The 21,069-nt window shown below is 39.6% G+C and overlaps 1 protein-coding gene across 1 annotated transcript in view; it reads right to left on the bottom strand.

Moving 5' to 3' along the window:
• chn2 (chimerin 2) overlaps window positions 1–21,069 on the bottom strand; it is a 347,736-nt gene that overhangs the window by 23,403 nt on the left and 303,264 nt on the right. Inside the window, exons 7-8 of the mRNA XM_048521130.2 lie at window positions 19,315–19,392; window positions 10,322–10,406 (exon numbers count right to left, since the gene is read on the bottom strand). Coding sequence (XP_048377087.1) covers window positions 10,322–10,406; window positions 19,315–19,392 — 163 coding nt within the window. The remainder of the gene's footprint in view (window positions 1–10,321; window positions 10,407–19,314; window positions 19,393–21,069) is intronic.

Below are 21,069 nucleotides of genomic sequence, written 5' to 3'. Positions count from 1 at the left end.
TCCCGCCCCCTTGACCTTTTCAGCCTCCCTGGCCTGACCTATCTCCTCCCTAACTCCCCACCTACACTCACGTCTACTGGCTTCAGCCCTGCCTCTTTGACCTGTCTGTTTCCTCTCCACCTATTTTCTACTCTATCCATCTTCTATCCACCTCCCCATCTCTCCCTATTTATTTCAGAACCCCCTTCCCCTCCCCCATTTCTGACAAAGGGTCTAGGCCCAAAACATCAGCCTCCATGCTCCTCTGATGCTGCTTGGCCTGCTGTGTTCTTCCAGCCCTACACCTTGTTATCTCATCATCAATAATGCCTGTGCTTTCATCCCTCTTCCACTGCCTTGCTGCCAATGATGGTACATGGGAGTAGGCATTGAGTAAAGAAAAAACAAGAAAAGAGCAAAGCAGTCATGGCCAATGAGGCCTACCTGTGCTGCCATCTTGATGACACCAGTCATCATGAGGAGTTCAATGCCATAGCAAGGCTTTGGCAACAAAGCTAATTTCCTCAAGTGTGAGTACACACTGCATTGAGAGCATAATATCATAACACTGTCGACTTTATCAAAGAAAAGTGTGCCATTCCATCAACATGCAATTTACGTGGGATCATCATCCTGGGAGCTGCCATGATACTTATATCCTTGAGAACTCCTATGTTCCTGGCTTGTTTCAAGGACTAAGTGTAATACAAGGATGGCTACTGAGACACAAGGGCTCCCCTCTGCGACCATGGCTGATGTCTCTGTTAGGCACCTCCCAGGCTGAGGCACAGCCTAAATACAATGTAGCCCATTCTTCAACTAGGATCATGGTAGAGCAGATGATAGGCCTTCAGAGTCTGAGTTTCCACTGCTTGGATTCGTCTGGGGGGGCCTCAGGTTGGAATAGACCATACAGTGCACTTCAGAAGGAGGAGTCTGCCATATATTCCTAAATCTGTACAGCTGCAGTAAGCAGAGAGGGAATGTGATGGATACTGCAGCACTAGGAGAGCAGCAGCAGTCTTCTGAGGAGGTCACTGAACCTGAGGAACATCAACATCAACATCAACATCAAAGAGCACAACATGGTCAAGTACAACAAGCCAGTGTAAAGAACACATTTTATTGTTGTATTTTTTTTAAACTGATGTCTGAAATGAAAAGGAACTGTTAAAATAAAAAAACGGATGCCTATACATTTTGAAAGTAAGAGATTTGAGTAGCTGTGAGTTCCAGCAATGTGTGAACGAAAGCTGACAGGTTGTGTCAGTGAAGCTTGTTGATTTCTGGACTAGAAACCAGTTATCCTCTGCCTGCTAACAACCATGTGATCAGTTGTCGGGTAGCTGAACAGCTTGGGCTCTGAACAAGACAGACAGAAGCTGGTCAGGCTGGCTGAGAAACTAAAAGATTTGCAGCGGCCAAAAATACTTACTCAGTTCTCTGCAGCAAACTACTTCCAACTTGAAGAAAACTAGCCTATCGATACTTCAGCAGTAGCTGCAAATTGTGACTTTGAACTGGATATGTCACAAATCTCTCATAAGTGAACCAACCACACTGCGCCTTTTGCAAACCAGTGGAAACACTCAGAAAAACGTTCAGGAAAAACCTTTGAATCAGCAAGCATCAACTCAAAACATCTGGTGAACAAAGATTACAGAACTATTTTTTCCACGTAGGCAGGAGGAAAATTGTTTTTCCTTGTTTACATCGGTATGTATGTGTAGGTAAGGGGGAGCTTAGAGTTTCAGATTTGTAGAGTTGATTCAAATTAATTTAGCTCGTTTATCTGTTGCTGGAATCTCATGATCTGTACTAAACAATGATTCTTTTAAGTACAGAAACCTGTACATGTTTTCTATCAACACGGGTCTGAAATGCAGGTAATTTGGGGATTTTATACATTTCTTTTAAAAGTTCAACTTTTATGACAATCCCAGGAACAATAGTGTTTGATTTCCAGCACGCTACCCCAGTGAGGCATTACACCAGGTGGGGTTTACTTGATGTCCAGTTCCAGCAGATGAGTCCTGGATGCAATTGTCATTATTGACTGAAAAATTATTGCTCAAAAGGCAAGCAGTCTTTTCTGTCCCTGTGTCAGTTTCCTTTTTTTTATTGTTTGCTTCAGTCTTGATGAATAAAATTGAATGTTTCTCACATCACCCTTACTTCTTTTGCATATGACTTTAAATCTCTGCTGTCTCATTCCTGTTGCCTTTATGACTGGATGTGGCTTCACCCTATCTACTCTGTCTAGGCCACTCCTTCTCAAAAGCTGTTCTAACCTGGACTGTAATGACTGCTCAAGTTTTCCTAGATTTACATTCTCCTGGACTCCAGGAACTGCTCTCCAATACTTACACGCAGACACAACTCCAGTTTTTCACTGATAGCCACAGTCACCAAGCTAGAACCAGCAATTTATTTGACCTTGATCACATCTTAATCAACTGCATCAAGAAAATTCTACCTGTGGAGTTTCCAACTCCTACTCTCAGGTGTACTGAACAATTAATGGCACTAGGGTTATACTGACTCCTACAGCTCTTAGGACTTTCCCACAGCTCTGAAACCAACACTTAGGAAGTCATTGGATTCAGTGGATAATTGAATTCTAACAGCATGGAAATTTCCAACTCATCTGAGAACTTTCGCTGAATCCCTGACACAGAACTCACATAGTTCAATAAAATACAACCTCAAACAGTATGTTTTCTCAACTACCCTCCTCAACTAAGGGATGATATTCATTCTCTATATCTATAAACCCTGTCTCACTCACGAGTGACATTTTCCTGTCATCTTGTGAGTAGTCAGTTGGGGGAGGGGTGACGGTGGTTAGGGAAGTATTAAAATAACATCTTTTGTTACTCCCATTCTCCATTTCAAAGGAAAGTTATACGATTTTGAACTACTGTTCTGTACTAACATAATAAGACAAAACTTGTTTGACTTGTTTCAATTGAACATTGAAGCATGAATTTATATTGTCATACATAATGCACCCAGACTTGTCTGTTTTGATTAGGATCTTAAACAATATTTTTAATCAAAGCACACCTAACTACTAAATTTCTTGTGTTTCCAGTAATCCAAATACATCATTTATATCTCAGTTGCCAATGTCTGGTTATGCTAGAGCCAACAGGTCTGTGTGTCTGAGATAATGGGAACTGCAGATGCTGGAGAATCTGAGATAACAAAGTGTGGGGCTGGCTGAACACAGCAGGCCAAGCAGCATCTTAGCAGCGCAAAAGCTGACATTTCTGGTCTAGGCCCTTCATCAGAGAGGAAATAAATAGGGAGAGAGGGGGAGGTGGATTGAAGATGGATAGAGGAGAAGATGGCTGGAGAGGAGACAGACAAGTTAAAGGGGCGGGGATGGAGCTAGTAGAGGTGGGGAGGTGATAGGTCAGTCTGGGGAAGACGGACAGGTCAAGGGGGCGAGATGAGGTTAGTAGGTAGGAAATGGAGGTGCGGCTTGAGGTGGGAGGAGGGGATACGTGAGAGGAAGAAAAGTTTAGGGAGGCGGGGACGAGCTGGGTTGGTTTTGGGATGCAGTGGGGGGAGGGAAGATTTTAAAGCTGGTGAAATCCACATTGATACCATTGGGCTGCAGGGTTTCCAAGCGGAATATGAGTTGCTGTTCCTGCAACCTTCGGGTGGCATTGTAGTGCACTGCAGGAGGCCCAGGATGGATATGTCATCTAAGGAACGGGAAAGGGAGTTGAAATGGTTCACGACTGGGAGGTGAAGTTGTTCATTGCGAACCGAGTGCAGGTGTCTGCAAAGCGGTCCCCAAGCCTCCGTTTAGTTTCCCCGATGTAGAGGAGGCCACAAAGGGTATGGCGGATGCAGTATACCACGTTAGCAGATGTGCAGGTAAATGTCTGCATGATGTGGAGAAACTTCTTGGGGCCTGGAATGGGGTGAGGGAGAATATATGGGGCAAGTGTAGCACTTCCTGTGGTTTCAGGAGAAAGTGCCAGGTGTGGTGGGGTTGGAGGGGAGTGTGGAGTGGACAAGGGAGTCAGATAAGGGTGGGGAGGGAGAAATGTCTTTAGTGGTGGGGTCGGATTGTAGATGGCGGAAGTGTCGGAGGATGATGCGTTGGATCCGGAGGTTGGTGGGGTGGTACGTGAGTACAAGGGGGGATCCTCTTTTGGTTTTTATTGCGGGGAGGGGGTGTGAGGGACGAGTTGCGGGAAATGTGGGAGACATGGTTGAGGGTACTCTCGACCACTGAGGGGGGGGAAGTTGCGGTCCTTGAAAAACGAGGACATCTGAGATGTACGGGAGTGGATTGCCTCTTCCTGGGAGCAGATGCGGCAGAGGCGAAGGAATTGGGAATAGGGGATGGCATTTTTGCAGGAAGGTGGGTGGAGGTATATTCTAGGTGGCTGTGGGAGTCGGTGGGCTTGAAATGGATATTGTTTACTTGGTGGTTGCCAGAGATGGAAATAGAGAGGTCCAGGAAGGAGGGAGAGGAATCAGAGATGGTCCCGGTGAACTTAAGGTTGGGGTGGACGGTGTTGGTGAAGCGGATGAACTGTTCGAGCTCCTCTTGGGAACACGATGTAGTGCCGATACAGTCATCAATGTAATGGAGGAAGAGATGGGGTTTAGGGCCAGTGTAGGTGCGAAAGAGGGACTGTTGCATGTAACCCACAAAGAGGCAGGCATTGCTTGGGCCCATGCAGGTACCCACGGCCACCCCCTTTGTCTGTAGAATGTGGGAGGAATCGAAAGAGAAGTTGTTTAGGGTGAGGACGAGTTTGACTAGGTGGATGAGTGTGTCTGGTAACTTGTTACTAGAGCTTTTAGTTAACAGACATGTACGCAGTTTCCATCTAACTAGGTTATTTAAGTGCTGAACTCCATTTTTGAGCAATACGGGTCTTGAAACCTTTGATTCAAAAGAAGCAGAAGTACAATTTGCTTCAGATGTACAATAGGGAAAACTGGAAATGCCGGTAAACTGAAATAAAACCAGAAAATGCTGAAAACACATGACAGACCAGATCTGAAGGAGAAAAACACAATGGGCTGGACATTGCTATCAGTGGCCAAGGAATAGTGCCCACTGTCAGCTGCTCAAAGACGGAAGATGTGAATCTATGGGGTGAATTCGGATTTGCAGATACATGTTATTTTGTTCAAAAAGCGCACAATTTATTAACAGTGAGTCAACGTGGCATTTTTAAAATTCCTACTTAAAAATAAAACCAGTTTGACTCTAAACTAAAACAAACAGATTCTAAACAAGGTCTCACACCTCACATGCATTTGTCTGACCTGAAATGTAACCTCTTCTTTACACTGATAAAACCTTTAGTTCTCAAAGGACCATGACTTGAAAGGAACTCAGGAATTTACATATATATTTATTAATCAATTAAAACCTTCTAACTGATTAATGCTAATTTAACAGCATTTTAGGTTAGCTTGGTACATCCTTATCAATGGTGTGATCCTTTGATCTTTTACTTATAAATTCTGTGTTTGATTTTACCTCTGTAACTGACACCTGAAAGAGGACTGAGGCTCCAAAAGCTTGTGTTTTGAAATAAACCTGTTGGACCATAACTTGGTTTTGTGTGATTTCTGACAATATCCACGCAAATTTCCTTATTTGGCATCCATTCCTGTACAGTGCCCTCTAGAGGGGATTGGCAAGTGGGGCACTAACAAAAAGTCTCACCAACCAACCAAATTGAACAATCTTTATGCACAGATTACAGGCTTGGAAGTGAGAAACAAGAAAGGTAAACTAGAGTAGATGTGCAAAAAAAAACAAAATACAGCCTGGGGAATACAACTAAGATTACAGGAGAAGGGAATAAAAGAGACAGAGACAGTAAAAGCAAGTTATTTTGATTTTGAATTTTTAACAGTCTCCACCTTTTCTTTGGGAGCGCATGAAATAGAAGCAGTAGTAGACTAATTAAGCCTCTGTCATGATTGTAATTTTTAAGTGACTGTTGCAACTACGTTATCTTATTGCAAAAAACTACCTTAAATCCAGTAGATTATTTTAACAAGCGATATTGTGTCGAACAAATCTACAGTGACAGATTATTCTAAAAGCATAATCTTTCTACCACAAGGACCAATGACCACTTATTAAAACAAGTATCTGCATAAAAAGTAAGTTTAAAAATATTAATAGTTCCCACTGTATTTCTTGTCTTAGTGGGTAATCAGAACTGACAGTGTGTGTTGGTGCACTCTACAATTGGTTCTCACCACCAAATTGGTGAAACTGCAAACTGAATACAGAAAAAAGTTACTATGTTCAAACAATTTATAAGTAATAAATTACACACTCAAAACTACCTTTGAATATAGGCATTTCATGGTTAAGAAGTTGATAAACTAGGTATTTTGGGCCTCACATACTTCCACGAAACACCTGAGTATATTTTGAACCAACATTTTTACGCACTTTTGACTTATTTACAATTTTTAACTTGTTGATAACGCTACTTTCATGTGCTGTTTTGTTATCCTCAATAATTAACTGCACTGTTATCTTGTCAGTGCTAATTCCTTGATGCAGTATCCATTGCCATCCAGTAACCTCACCAAGCCATTTTTGAGCTCAACAGTGAGTGCTGACAAGCAATTTGATGAACAGGGCCCCTTTATAGAGCATAGTACTGTTCTCAGGCAATGTTCACACGTGCATTTTCAATGGAGCTGCTGAACAGCAAATAGGATGAAGAACTGTGGTAAAAGCCCCTTTGTTGGGCCAGATATGCTGATGCTACACGTGCATCACAACTGATTTGGTGGAAATCAATTAACTTGGCAAAGGCCAGTGATTGAATATTAAACCATCTTGTTGTGTGTGGCCAAACTACTCACTGGATAAATTCAAGGAAACCTTGGAGGAAGCGGCTCCATTCCAGTACAAGCTCATTTTGAGCTTCTGTTTTTTGCTTAGTCAAGCCATCAATCAGATCAATGTTGTCTCTTTCAGTGCCTTGGGCACTGATTACGTGAAGGACGTTATTTATGCTCAGAACAGTACAGCACAGTACAGGCCCTTTGGCCCACGATGTTGTGCCGACCTATTATCCTACTCTGAGATCAAACTACCCTGCATATCCTTAATTTTACTATCATCCATGTGCCTATCCAAGAGTTGCTTAAATGTCCCTAATGCACCACCATGGGAAGTGCATTCCATGCACCCACCACTCTCTGTGTAAAGAACCTACCTCTGACATCTCCCCTATACCTTCCTCCAATCACTTTAATATTATGCCCCCTCATAATAGTCATTTCTGCCCTGGGAAAAAAGTCTCTGGTTGTCCACTCTCTCTACGCCACTCATCATCTTGTACACCTCTATCAAGTCACCACTCATGTTTCTTCACTCCAGTGAGAAAAGCCTAGCTCCTTCAACTTTTCCTCATAAGACCTGCTCTCCAGTCCAGGCATCATCCTGGTAAACCTCCTTTGCACTCTCTCTAAAGCTTCCACATCCTTCCTATAGTGAGGCAACCAGAACCGAACAAAATATCCCAAGTATGGTCTAACCAGGGTTTTACTGAACTGCAGCATAACCTCGTGGTTCTTAAATTCAATTCCCCTGCCAATGAAAGCCAACACACTATATGCTTCTTAACAACCCTATCAACTTGGGTAGAAACTTTGAGGGATCTGTCGACATGGACCCCCGGATCCCTCTGTTCCTCCACACTGCCAAAACTCCTGCCAATAACCCTATATTCTACTTTCAAATTTGACCTTCCAAAATGAATCACTTCGCACGCTTCCGGGTTGAATTCCATCTGCCACTTCTTTGCCCAACTCTGTCAATGTCCTGTTACAACCTACAACAGCCCTCCACACTATCTACAACTCTACCAACGTTTGTGTCATCGTCAAACTTACTAACCCAGCCCTCCACTTCCTCATCCAAAACATTTATAAAGATCACAAAGAACAGAGGTCTGAGAATAGATCCCTGCAAAACACCACTGGTCACTGAGCTCCAAGCTGAATGATTTCCATCTATTACCACCCTCTGTCTTCTACTGGACAGCCAATTCTGTATCCAGACAGCCACATTTCCCTGAATCCCATGCCTCCTTACTTTCTGAATGAGCCTACCATGGGGAGCCTTATCAAAAGCTTTGCTAAAATCCATATACGCCACATCCACTGCTCTGCCTTCATCAATGTGTTTTGTCACACCCTGAAAGAATTCAATAAGGCTTGTGAGGAATGACCTGCCCCTCACAAAGCCATGCTGACTATTTCTAATCAAACTATGCTTTTCCAAAAAATCATAAACACTGTTTCTCAGAATCCTCTCCAATAATTTGCCCAACGCAGAAGACAGACTGGCTGGTGTGTAATTCCCAGGATTATCTCTCTTTTGTTTCTTGAATAATGAAATAACATTTGCCACCCTCCAATCATCTGGTACTACTCCAGTGGACAGTGAGCATGCAAAGATCATTGCCAAAGGCGCAGCAATCTCTTCTCTCGCTTCCCGTAGAAAACTTGGGTATATTCTGTCTGGCCCAGGGGACTTATCTATCCTCATGAGTTTCAAAATTTTTACGTATCCTCCTTCCTAACATCAACCTGTTCAAGCATATCAGCTTGTTTCATAGTGGCCTCACAAACATCAAGTTCGCTCTCACTGGTGAACACTGAAGCAAAGTATTCATTAAGGACCTCCCCTACCTCCTCCGAATCCACACACACGTTCCCTCCACTATCCCTGATTGGCCCTATCCTCACTCTAGCTATCCTCTTGTTCCTCACCTAAGTGTAGAATGCCTTACTGTTTTCCTTAATCCTACCTGCCAAGGCTTTTTCATACCCCCTTCTAGCTCTCCTAAGTCCATTCTTCAGTTCCTTCCTGGCTACCTTGTAGACGTCTACAGCCCTGTCTGATCCTTGCTTCCTCAACCTTAAGTAATCTTCCATCTTCCTCTTGACTATGTGTTCCACATGCCTCGTCATCCAAGGTTCCTTCACCTTACCATCTCGTCTTTGCCTCAGTGGGACTAACCTATCCAGTACTCCTAACAAGTGATCCCGAAACAACCTCCGCATTTCTGTTGTGCATCTCCCTGAGAACATCTGTTCCCACTTTATGCTCCACAGTTCGCACCCCACCCCCGCCAATTAAATTCTTTCCCATACCATCTGCTCTTGTACCTCTCCATGAATATAGTAAAGGTCAAGGAGTTGTGATCACTGTCACCAAAATGCCCCCCCCCACCAAAAGATCTGACACCTAGCCTGGTTTGTTGCCAAACACCAAATCCAATATGGGCTCTCCTCTAGTCAGCCTATGTATATATTGAGTCAGAAATCTTTCCTGGACACACCTGACAAAGTCTGCTCCAGTCAAACTATTTGCACTTATTAGGAGGTTCCAGCTGATATTAGGGAAGTTGAAGTCACCCATGACAACAACCCTAATTTAATCATTTAAATTAGGTCTTCTCATAAAGAAGATTAGAATGTAAAATAAAAGCCTAAAAGTAGAGAGTTTCACATTATTTGTACAGTAACTTACAAGTGTACAGAGTGAACAGCGTTTAATTAGATACAAATATCTCTCACAATCTTGATTTGGCTCAGTAGAGTGTATTGATTGTTGGGTAAAATGATCTTGCAACAACCCAAGGGCATCAAATAGTCCAACAATTCAGGCCCACTCAATAAAAGCCTACATTTTTTCAGTGTCATTCTTCTTTTACTTTTAGAAATCATCAGCAAGGAATTAACTTTCACAGTAACACATAACAGTTCAGTTTAAAATTTAAACGGCTGCACCTAGTAGAGTTAAATGCACATTAAGATAGACAGGTCATAAACATGTTGCTGTACTCTTTACAACTTTGGAAGAAAAGAAGTACAGAAACGTCCTAGCCTTAATTGGTCAAAGAAAGAGTTTACTCTATAATGAAATGAAACAGAAAGCTTATTACATTTTACTGTTTCCACATTGCTACCTGCAAAATAGTCAGTTGCTTGTAATATTGTTTCACCAGGAATTATTTAAAGATCTGCATTTAAAGAGCTCAGCTTTCTTAAAAGTGACTGATAACTTTCCAATAACTGATTAAAAACACACTTTCATGCAGAAACATTTTTATAGCACACACTTTATTGGTTTTACTCAAATCTAAATTCACCTTTCCTCCAGAGCTCAAATTGCTTTCTTAAACAATGGTTGTTTACATATCTTGATCAAGAAGAAAAGATATATATTACTGTACAATACTTGCTGACTGATCTGTGCTTTTGTAAATTATTTTGAAAAAAAGGATAGCTCAATGTAGACAAGAAAATAAGACCCTACCTGAACATCTCACTCCCTGAGCAATTAGACCCCACATAAAGTTGGCACAGTATTCACACCAGTGAGGACCTCTGAACGTATGGACCTGAAAAACAAAAAGGTGCACAAAGGAATGAAGGATAAAGCCAGATGGTCTGACAGATGGAGCACATTGCAGCGCTGATCATAAAGCACATAGTGGGGATCAACATATGAAACTGTCTTTACAGGACAAGGAAGTGTTGTCTCCACTCTTTCCACAGCTGGCCCCAAGAGAAAACTATTTTTTTGTTAAACAATAGTGCTTTTTGTGCCTAGCAATTCATTTCTGCCTTAACAAACTTGCAGCGCTTTATTTTAGGCTCATCATGTCTGGCTGCCAATGGTTGGTAATACTGCAGTGTATGTCGGTGTCTATGTGTGAAAGGAAACAACAGCTGGAGAAATTATTTCCATGAGAAATTGGAAGGAAGGAATGAGATAGAAATAACATTAGAGGGATGACAATGGGAAGAGTGAATTTGCCTAGAATGTGGACAGCATTACAGGGGAGGATGAGACAATGGATTTGGTTAATTGCAGCATGAAAGTGGGGTAATTATTTGACACAATTTGTTATACAAAAACTAAACATGAAGATTAGATTTACTCAAAACTGAAAAAAACCTGGACTCAAGAAAAGAATAGCTCTAACACTGCTATGAAACTTCAATCTCTACAAAGAAATCTATGGAGCAACACTGGTCGCTGGGGAGATGTTTTCTTTGATGATAGATGCTAAAATTAAGAGGCACATTTCAAGAAAATTAAATCTTCAAATAATATTGTGCTTGTTAGAAGTAAACCTGCCTTATCAACTCAAGGTTACAACAGTTCTCAAATAGATGTTCATATCTTTTATGTATATTCAAGTCACAGGCCAGAGTCAAAAAAGTTCTATTTATATTGGCGGGACAATTTTTGTATTTGGACAGCTTTATATAGCCTTTAGTAAAGTGAGAAGTTTTGATTCTGTTAAAGTCTTCTGTGAAAGAATGAATAGAAATCTTGTAGTTAAAGAGTGACTGTTGCAATAAGCACACTAATTCGAGACAAGTGTTTTTGGGTATCTGCTGGTATCCCATAATTCCCTTAGCACCTAAAAATCTATCAATCTCTGTCTTGAATAGACATAGGCGACTGAAATCTGCAGCTTTCCGGGATAGGCAATTTCAAAGATTCATAATCATTGAGGTGGAAACAAATTCTCCTCCATTTCAGTCTCAAATGGCCAAATCCTTTTTCTGAGAGTATGACAACATCTTTTGGATTTTCTAACGAGATGAGACACTTTCTTGATATCCCCGTCAAGTCAGAGGAAGTTTATGTATTTAATTCAGATCCTCTCATTATCCTAAATCTCTGGGAATGTAAACTAAATCTAATTAATGTCTCCTCATAGGACAATTCCCTCACAACTCAGGAATAAATATAGCGAACCTTTACTGCACTTCCTCCAGAGCTATGCTTCCCAAACATTTTGCCCACTATGACCCCATTCTGAAGCTTGGAAATTAACCCCTCAGTGAGAAACACAAGAGAAGGCAAGGAAGGGAACTGAGGGAGCGGAGCCTGTGAGATTGGTGTCTGTTTGCATACGAGCACAGCTATTACAGACCTGACTGCAGCTCCATGGCATTGTTGCAGAGCTTGGCATACCAAAATTTTAGCTTATGAACCGAAAATGGATCCTGACAGAGATAATGGGAACTGCAGATGCTGGAGAATTCCAAGATAATAAAATGTGAGGCTGGATGAACACAGCAGGCCAAGCAGCATCTCAGGAGCACAAAAGCTGACGTTTCGGGCCTAGACCCTTCATCAGAGAGGGTCTAGGCCCGAAACGTCAGCTTTTGTGCTCCTGAGATGCTGCTTGGCCTGCTGTGTTCATCCAGCCTCACAATGGATCCTGACCCCTGCTTTAGGAATGTTCTGCTCCAGGGCAAGTACGTATTTGCTAATGTAAGAAGATCAACTGCACACAATATTCTAGATGTGACCTTACCAAAGTCCTACATAATAGCAGTTATGCTACTGTGCATTTATACTCTTACAGGGGAAATGGTGGCATTGTTGTCATGTCAATGGACTAGTATCCAAGCTAATAGTCTAGTACATAGGTGTGAAGCCCACCAAAGCAGCTGGTGGAACTCAAGTTCAAATAATGGCTCTGGGATATAAAACTCCTTGTGGCACTTTCATTAATTGTTAAAAATCTGTCTCGTTCTTTTTTTTATTATTCATCCATAGGATGAGGACATCATTGGCTAAGCCAGCATTTATTGCCCATCCTTAATTGCTCAGAAGGCAGTTAAGAGTCAACCACACTCCTATGGGTCTGGAGTTTCCTTCCCTAAAGGACATTAGTGAACCAGATGGATTTTTCTGACAATCGGAATTTGGATTCATGGTCATCATTAGATTCTTAACTCCAGAAATTTTTAGTGAATTCAAATTCCACCATCTGCTGTGGTGGGATTCGAACCCAGGTCCCCAGAACATTACCTGGGTCTCTGGATTAACAGTCCAGTGATAATACCACTACGCCATTGCTTCCCCTGATGTGGTGAAACTTAGCAAGTCAGGCAGCACATTCCCCAAAAATACAGGATGGTAATGTTTTAGATACAGCCCTTTGTCAGAATTCACAAAGATTTAACAAAGTTAGATTTCTTGATCTACTGACTGTTTCTAGTAATCTTTGAAGTTTTCAGCATTTTCCAGCACTGTTTTTGCCTAATATCACTGCACCGCAGGCTCTTCATAGACTCAGATTATCATTCGTTTCAAATATTAATCTAATTGGTCATTATACTACTCTCCCTACAACCATTTCTTCTCCAATTGGAGTAGACCCCAAATCCTTCCCTCTTCTTGATATTTGCAGAAAGCATGGTGAAGATGTGGTGATTGAAATTACCATTAGGAGTGGAGAAAACCTAATACAGCAGTTTCTGGGACAACAATTTGGCAACTGGCAGCCCCATCCAGTTTCCTTCCACGAACAATTGAACAACAAAGGAAAAAAAAATCAGCCCTCTTATGTTCATTACAAAGTTGAGATTTTAAACGTAACAAACCTTTAAACTATTTCAGTAATTGGATCAAATCTATCAACTCCTCAGCAGGTTTGATGACATTTACCATTCCTGCCATGGTATCAGTGGCCAATTATATGATTGGCTTCACGAGTCAGCACCAGAAGCAAGAAACTCAGCAGGATGGCAACAATAAGATCTATTGACTAACTTACATTAAATGCCAACTATGTTAAGAATGAGCACAGAAGTTCATTGCCTCAACTCAGGACAACAATGTTTTCTTTTACTTTTTTTGTAAAGGCTATAATGTGTAGAAACTAATTCTACATTCATGAAAAACTAATTATAAAATAGAACCAACCAAAATATTGTGTAACCTATGAATGCCAACACTTGTTGGCATTCATAGCTGTTAAAACATAGAAATGTCCAATATTGGACGTGCAAATCAAAGTAAGTGATAAACATTTAATTTTTTAAAAAATTAACTTGTATTATATATTGCCTTCCATCTTCTCAACAAATCTAAAATTGTTTTAATGCCAATTAATTCTATGAAGGTGTGAAAACAAATGCAGTAGTCCATAAATGTCCATGGAAATCATCATGGGATTTCTGAAAATTAGCCTAAGAGGCAGGTATGTCTCAATGTAATATCACATTTAGTGTGGTACTGCTGATACTGGAGAATCTGAGATAACAAGGTGCAGAGCTGGATGAACACAGCAGGCCAAGCAGCATCAGAGGAGCAGGAAAGCTGACATTTCAGGTCTGGACTCTATAGCCATGTTAAGGAGAGAGAAATTTGGACACAAAACTGCACAATCAAAGAATGCTAGAACCAGGTGAATTCTGACCCAAGCTACCTATGCTTAAAGTGCCTATTTTGAACAAGAATTTTGCAGATAAAAATGTTGAAGGAGATTTGAAGAGACAATCCTGACTGAAATAAACAGAAGTATTAAGAAATCTCGGTCCATGTGAACTGATTATACACTAAGCAGACTAATCTTTCACATTTTGATAAATAGTATATCTGACAAAACTTTTGGGATGCAAACCCAAGGTAAAGGAAGAAAAGTGGAGTTCAGACATTTGATTTGGAGTATAACTAATTGAGTTTATTATATTTTTAATGTGACTGACTTAACTAAGATAAAATGTAATTATTACAGCTCATGTCCCTTGATTTAAACCACAAGCCTTATGGCTTCATTCTTTTCTTAACTACTGGTGTTTATTAATTCTTTTAAAACAAAAATCTAGGTCTCTTGTATCAAGATCATATCCACTCTATTTTGGATAATGAAAGAAAAATTAAAAAAAACCTGTTTTATGTAGCACCTTTCATGACCTCATAGTGTCCCAAAGTGTTTTACAGTTATAACACTTTGAAACTGTCATTATTATAATGAAATACAGCAGCTTTTGTAACCATCTTCAGCTAAGTGCCAAGTTGGTGATCCATCTATCACAGATGTTTGACTTGAAACAATTCAAGTTATTCTTCACATTATTAAGAAATGGCAGAAGGCATTGGATATACCATAGGCTAAGGGCCCAGCCAATTTTCCAGCAGTACTCCTGAAGACTGGAAAAATTTGTTTTTTTTTCTAGATAAGGAAACATTGGACAGGCTAGGCTTGTATCCACTAGAGATTATGCTACTTTGATTGAAGAACAAAAGACTCTGACAGGTCTCAACTAGGTGGATATGAAGAGGATCGTTCCTCTTCTTGAAGAATCTAGAATGAGGGACTGCTGGTTAAAAATCAGGGGGTGGCCCATACAAAATAGGGACAGGGGTATTTTGTACTCCCGGTGACTCAGCAAGGCTCCTTCCACAAACCTACATCGACCACACTGAAGGACAAGGGCAGCAGATAAATGGAAGCAGTGCCACGTGCAAGTTCATCTCCAAGCCACACACCATGCAAACTTCAATTATATTGCCAGTTCTTCACTGTCTCAGTGTCAAAATCCTGGGACTCTCTTTTGAACAGCAATGCAGATGTACCTAGTGGTTCAAGAAGCACTACCAACTTCTCATGGGCAATTAGGATGGTTCATAAATATTGGGCCTAACTACAGACACCCCACATCCTGTGAAAAAGACGAAAAATAAAATATGCACACAGGAACTGCCGATCACACACAGAGTAATACTGACCAGCATATCTGTTTTTTTTTGCATGATGCTGATTGAGAGATGAATATTGGCCAGGATATTACCCAGCTCTAACCTGATCTTTGTATAATACTAAGAATATTTTCTTCCCTTTATATTCTAATCCTATATTTGGAATGGTCACATTCATTGGCTATTTTGACTAATTTCTTTATGTAATAATAACATTTTAGGGATTTTGTACATGGATTGCTATCTGGCTTTGCATCTCCACTAATCTATCCATTAACTAAAAACTCTGATCTATCCACTTTCACTCCAAGATGGATAACCTTAGGTGTCTAAGCAAACACAGGGAATGCTGGGGAAGCTTAGCAGATCTGGCAGCGTCTGTGGCCAGAAACAGAATTAACATCTCAGGTCTGGTATGACTCTTCAAACAAAACTCGAAATGTTAACTCTACTTTTTTCCCCACAGATGCTGCCGGACCGGCTGAGTTTCTCCAGAATTCTCTGTGCTTGTTTCAGATTTCCAGTATCTGTAGTATTTTGATTTTAACCTTAGACATAACATACCCAAAATGCCAAATGTCGTAGATCTAAGGGGGAAAAAAAAATTACTCTCGATCCATTCTGTCTTCAATTTGGATTCATATTTCATTTTTAGTAAGAAAAGTTTCTATGGACTTGAAATTCCTGATCTCTTTTTCCTGCTTTAATACCACCTCTTCCTGTCCTCTGTACTCCTATACATCTTCAACTAGGAAGACACACATAATGCCATCATTACTACGCTGTAACTTGTCTGAACAAGATGTTCATGTGATGTCTGACCACTTCAGATGGATTCTATTGTCTATTACCCTTTCTAAAAGAACATGTCCCTATATTATTCCATACAGTAAATTCACTGTGAACTACCAGAACTATGAGCTATCAAACTACTAGCTAGACAAACCTGAACAATGGTGCAAAGATATTGGGATATTACTTTATGAATCATTAAAATAATTCAATGCTCTAAGATGCAGCTGTCACTAATAAATTGTTTATGACTACATCTTTGCAAATATTAACATTAATCAAATACCATTTTTTTCTACAAAATGGGCTACTTGTGGAATGGTTAAAAGAACATATTGCATGCTGAACTCAAACAGAAATACAGTCATAGAGAGTGGAAACAGACCCTTCGGTCCAATTCATCCATGCTTACTAGGTTTCCCAAACTAAACTAATCCCATTTGCCTATGTTTGGCTCATATCCCTCTAAACCTTTCCTATTCATGTAAGTGTCCAAGTGTCGTAACTGTACCTGCCTCTACCACTTCCTCTGTCAGTTCATTCCACATATGCACCTGTCTCTGTGTGAAAGAGGTGCCCCTCAGTTTCCTTTTAAATTTTTCCCCCTCTCAGCTTAAAACTATGCCCTCTAGTTTTGAATTTCCCCTCCTATAGGAAAAATAACTTTGCTATTCACATTATCTATGCCCCTCATGCTTTTATAAATTTCTATAAGGTCACCCCCTCAATTTCCTACGGTCCAGGGAAAAATGCCCCAGCCTATTCCAGCCTCTCCAAATGATGAATGTACACAGCAAGCAATTAGCACCTGAAAGCAAAGCAAAATTTTATAGTAAAACTTGCATCATAATATTTTCAGACAAGGATATCCTTTCAAAAAATTGTGTACAAAGTAACCTGCTGGGTGCTTCCTGATTGTTCTGCTTTTGTTAATAAGCAAAGAGACACGTGAAACTTTCAGAGTCTATTCCTATATAATTTTTCATATTTAATGTTTGAACATTCAGTTAAAATTGAAAAGCTGGACTGGTAAATCTTTACTGAATTTATTACACTTGATGTTCAGTTAAATGGTTAATCTCACTGTACATTATTTTCTTGTAGTTCTTTTGATTATAATGGGCCTGAGACAAACACTAACCTCCAGTAATGACTACTGGAAGCAGTATATCAGTATTTGTCTGAGTAACACAGTATATTCACTATTAATTGTAGCTATTTAAAGACGTAACATTGTGAAACCATTAAATTATTTAATTATGAACTCTAACATTAGAATAATTGGCTGCAAGGTTGCCAATGAAGACATATTTTCAGATAATTTCTGTTTCATGATACAAAAGCATCAATTTACTATTCATTGACATTTTCAGTGTGTACAAAGCCAAGCTTGAATTGAGTCTTCACCAGTTTAAAAATAGAACATAACATTTCTGTGTTCCAGAAATAACCATACATAACTGAAAAAAAAGATCCATTTCTAAAACCAAAGTTTGATTTTAGCCAGAATGTACAGAAATTACTTCTTTGAGGAGAATATGATCTGTTTAGCAAAACAATGAAAAGTTTGAGGACACTGAATAAAGTTTCACTTGCAACAAGAAATTCACTCTCCATTGAAAATGTTAACATTTGCAAAGAATTCATGAAAGAACTGAAAGCCAACTGCTTCTTAGAGAATAGAGCAAGAATTGTTTTTTTTCAATAGGTTATTCAGAATGTCAGCAATTCTCATCTCAGTACCAAAATCCTCACATTTGGCTATAACTGCTGCATTGACAAAATGAGTCGATTCAAGCAAAAGTAATATGCTGACCATGTGATATTTAAATTGCAAGGGATGAAACAGTTTAGAGATGTGGAATTTGTCAACTGGAGTTCAATTGAATTTCTCACTTAGAACAAACACCAGTCACTTACTTCACCTATTGTCCGAAGGATGGTTGGATGAATAATTGCTTTACTGCAGCATTATTTCATTAAAGCAAGGAAGTGGGACTAATTGGGTTGCTCTGACAAAACGCTGGCAGTCTCAGTAGTTTGAAAAGTTCTCCTTCTAAACTGTGAGGGTATGTTGTGTCATGGGTTACAAATACAATTTATTATGTTTACTACAAGAACGTTGAAATTTGAGACACCAAACATATCTATAGAAAGTTAGGCCAAGGTAGACTTCTCATGAGTACACACCCACGGTTATCTTGTTGCTGACTTCTGTTTTAAACAGGTAGTGCGATGGCACAATACATTTGAGGTCAACATTAATTCAGTCACATAATTCTGAGAAAATATTGACTCTGAACATTTACTTTCCCCAAACAAAATATAAGAGAGAGCCATTCCTCAATAAATCTTGTGCATTTCCTAGTCATTATTTTGAAATAGCATCGAAGACACAAAGACCAAATCCGTATCCCCGCTGTCTCCAGTTACATGAAACTTGCAGTGATCAGGAAATAAGGCTGAAGGGGTTAACAAACTAAGTGCAACTTTTGTTTAGTGTTTAATATTACATTAAGAAACCTAATTATAATTATCGGTTAAAATGTTTGCTTATTTGTTGAAGAAAGTGCTAGGGATTGGCTCAACTAGAAAACTGTTGCTTACAAAGCAAATTAATAACATCTTGTGTAACGAACAGCAGTGAGCACTAAGAGATGGCAGCTGCAGTAACTGTGGTGTACTTTTAACACCAGCAAGACTACCATTGTTTTACAACTTTCTATTCCAGAAGCACTTCTGATCACAGTCGCACAATCCATCTTTAACTAGATCCAGTTAAAGAGCAGTTAAATAACTATTGGTTAAAAAAGCCCTAATTTGTAAGTATGTCATTAAAATCAAAACAATGCATTTTTGGAATTGTCTAAAGATTTAAAAAGTTGAAATCAGTATAAACAGTTACGCATTACATAAGTGCCCAGCACTGTTCCATAAACATGAAGTATAAAACAATTAATGCCCATTCTGCTTTGTATTCATCACTTAAATGTCAGTCTTACCTTAAAATTATGAGCTTTTTCATAATTGAAGTGGTTCTCACTTTGTTTCAAGGCAGCTCTTCTGATAAGTGAGGTGATCTGTGAATAGGCAAAAAGTTTCAGAGGTTGCCATAACATTGTATTCCTTCTAACGACTTTTATTCCTAGAGCCACTGACAGAAGCTCTTGATGCTTCTCGTCCTTTTTTGATTTGTGCACAATAGGAGAACATGTCTGTTCACTCTCTAACCACAGTTCCTGAGAAGGCATAGTTTTACGATCTAAAATACGTATTCTATCTTGTCAGCTGTAAAGTTTAAACGTCCTCAAGTTTGCCAAACAGCTTCTAATGTTAACAACCAGAGTGGGAGCAGCTGCACTCCATTCTGCTGAATCCTCAGGCAAATGACTTGAATGGCTGTCTTGTGAGATGAAGGGGCTTCTATATCTGAATGAGCTTAGCAAAGGTCTGAGTGAGCACTCAAGGCAGACGTGTGCTGCAGACAAAAACACACATTCATAAACCCTGCAAAACCTTAGCAACTGTTTCTAGACAGACGTTACAGAAAGTTCAAGCAGGGGGTGGTTGCTCTGCATTCTGAGGCCACAGCAGATTTCAAAGGGCCAATCTGTTATGCAATAATACCACGCTAAAAGGAACTAGCTCAGATAGTACTGGTCAAATATTGCATCCAATTAAAAAACAAATCAGACAAAGAAGTTGTAAGACATTCTGATTGAGCTGAAAGATTTAAGTGCAAAACTATATCTATATCCCATATGATAACATTATCAAAGGATTCATAAGACTCTGCAATAGTCCTCATTTCAAAATTGCACTTCTGCATAGTGTTCAGAAATCATACAAGCCAATTTAACAAAATTGACAGTGTGGTAAAACTAAAAACAAAATGATGTGCAAAGGCAGAGATCTGTTACACTTCCTAAGTATTACAGTGTTAAAACTGCAATGCATGAAGAATCTAATAAGTTTTTTTTAAATACAGAACTATAGCAAATTTTAGTAAAAGCAAAAACATAATTCTTAAGCATATAATGCTGATTGTAAGAAATATAGTGCTACTTGTATATATTGTTGCCTTCTACGATGTTGTAACACGCTGATCTGCATGTACTCACATAGTTGATGTTAATGTTTCATTTAAATGCATCAGAATGAAACTAGATGTTGAGAAATATTTTTAGTACCATTCTTCACCCTAAGATTTATGAGCCAATATTTCCCCTAGAATCAATATAATATCATAAGTATTGATAAAAAAATTTTCCAGTATCAAGGGATAACGGCAGATTTTGGAGCACATAAAACACCAAGATTACAAAATTTAGATTTGCAGTACCTTAGAGGTTCAAATGACTTCTAGAGCATGTGCGCACAATCATGATTTGAGTCACTTGGGGACTCCATACTGGTGAAGGAAAATTGTCTAAGGGGCCATAGCACTATGGCAAGATAGACAGAAATACTTGTTAAACGTAGCAAAGTCTGAAGTAATATATTTTACTAGTAAGGCTGAGGAAAACGCACTTGTAACGGCAATGTCTAATGGTCAGAAGAGGAAAAGAAGGAATTCCTGGCAAAAGTTAAAGATGATAAAATGAAGGATCCCAAGATAACCAATAAATCTTCAAGAAATCTCTGGAAATGAAAACTATGCCAGAGGGGCAATGCAACCAGCTGTTAAATGGTAACAGTGCACATGGATAAGGATCTAAAAAAGTCATTATCTTTGCTTCTAGAAGGATAGATTATAA

The sequence above is a fragment of the Stegostoma tigrinum genome, chromosome 2, assembly GCF_030684315.1.
Source record: "Stegostoma tigrinum isolate sSteTig4 chromosome 2, sSteTig4.hap1, whole genome shotgun sequence".
NCBI classification, from domain to species: domain Eukaryota; kingdom Metazoa; phylum Chordata; class Chondrichthyes; order Orectolobiformes; family Stegostomatidae; genus Stegostoma; species Stegostoma tigrinum.
The sequence above is the reverse complement of the archived record's forward strand: the minus strand, read 5'-3'. Positions and strand labels throughout refer to the sequence as shown.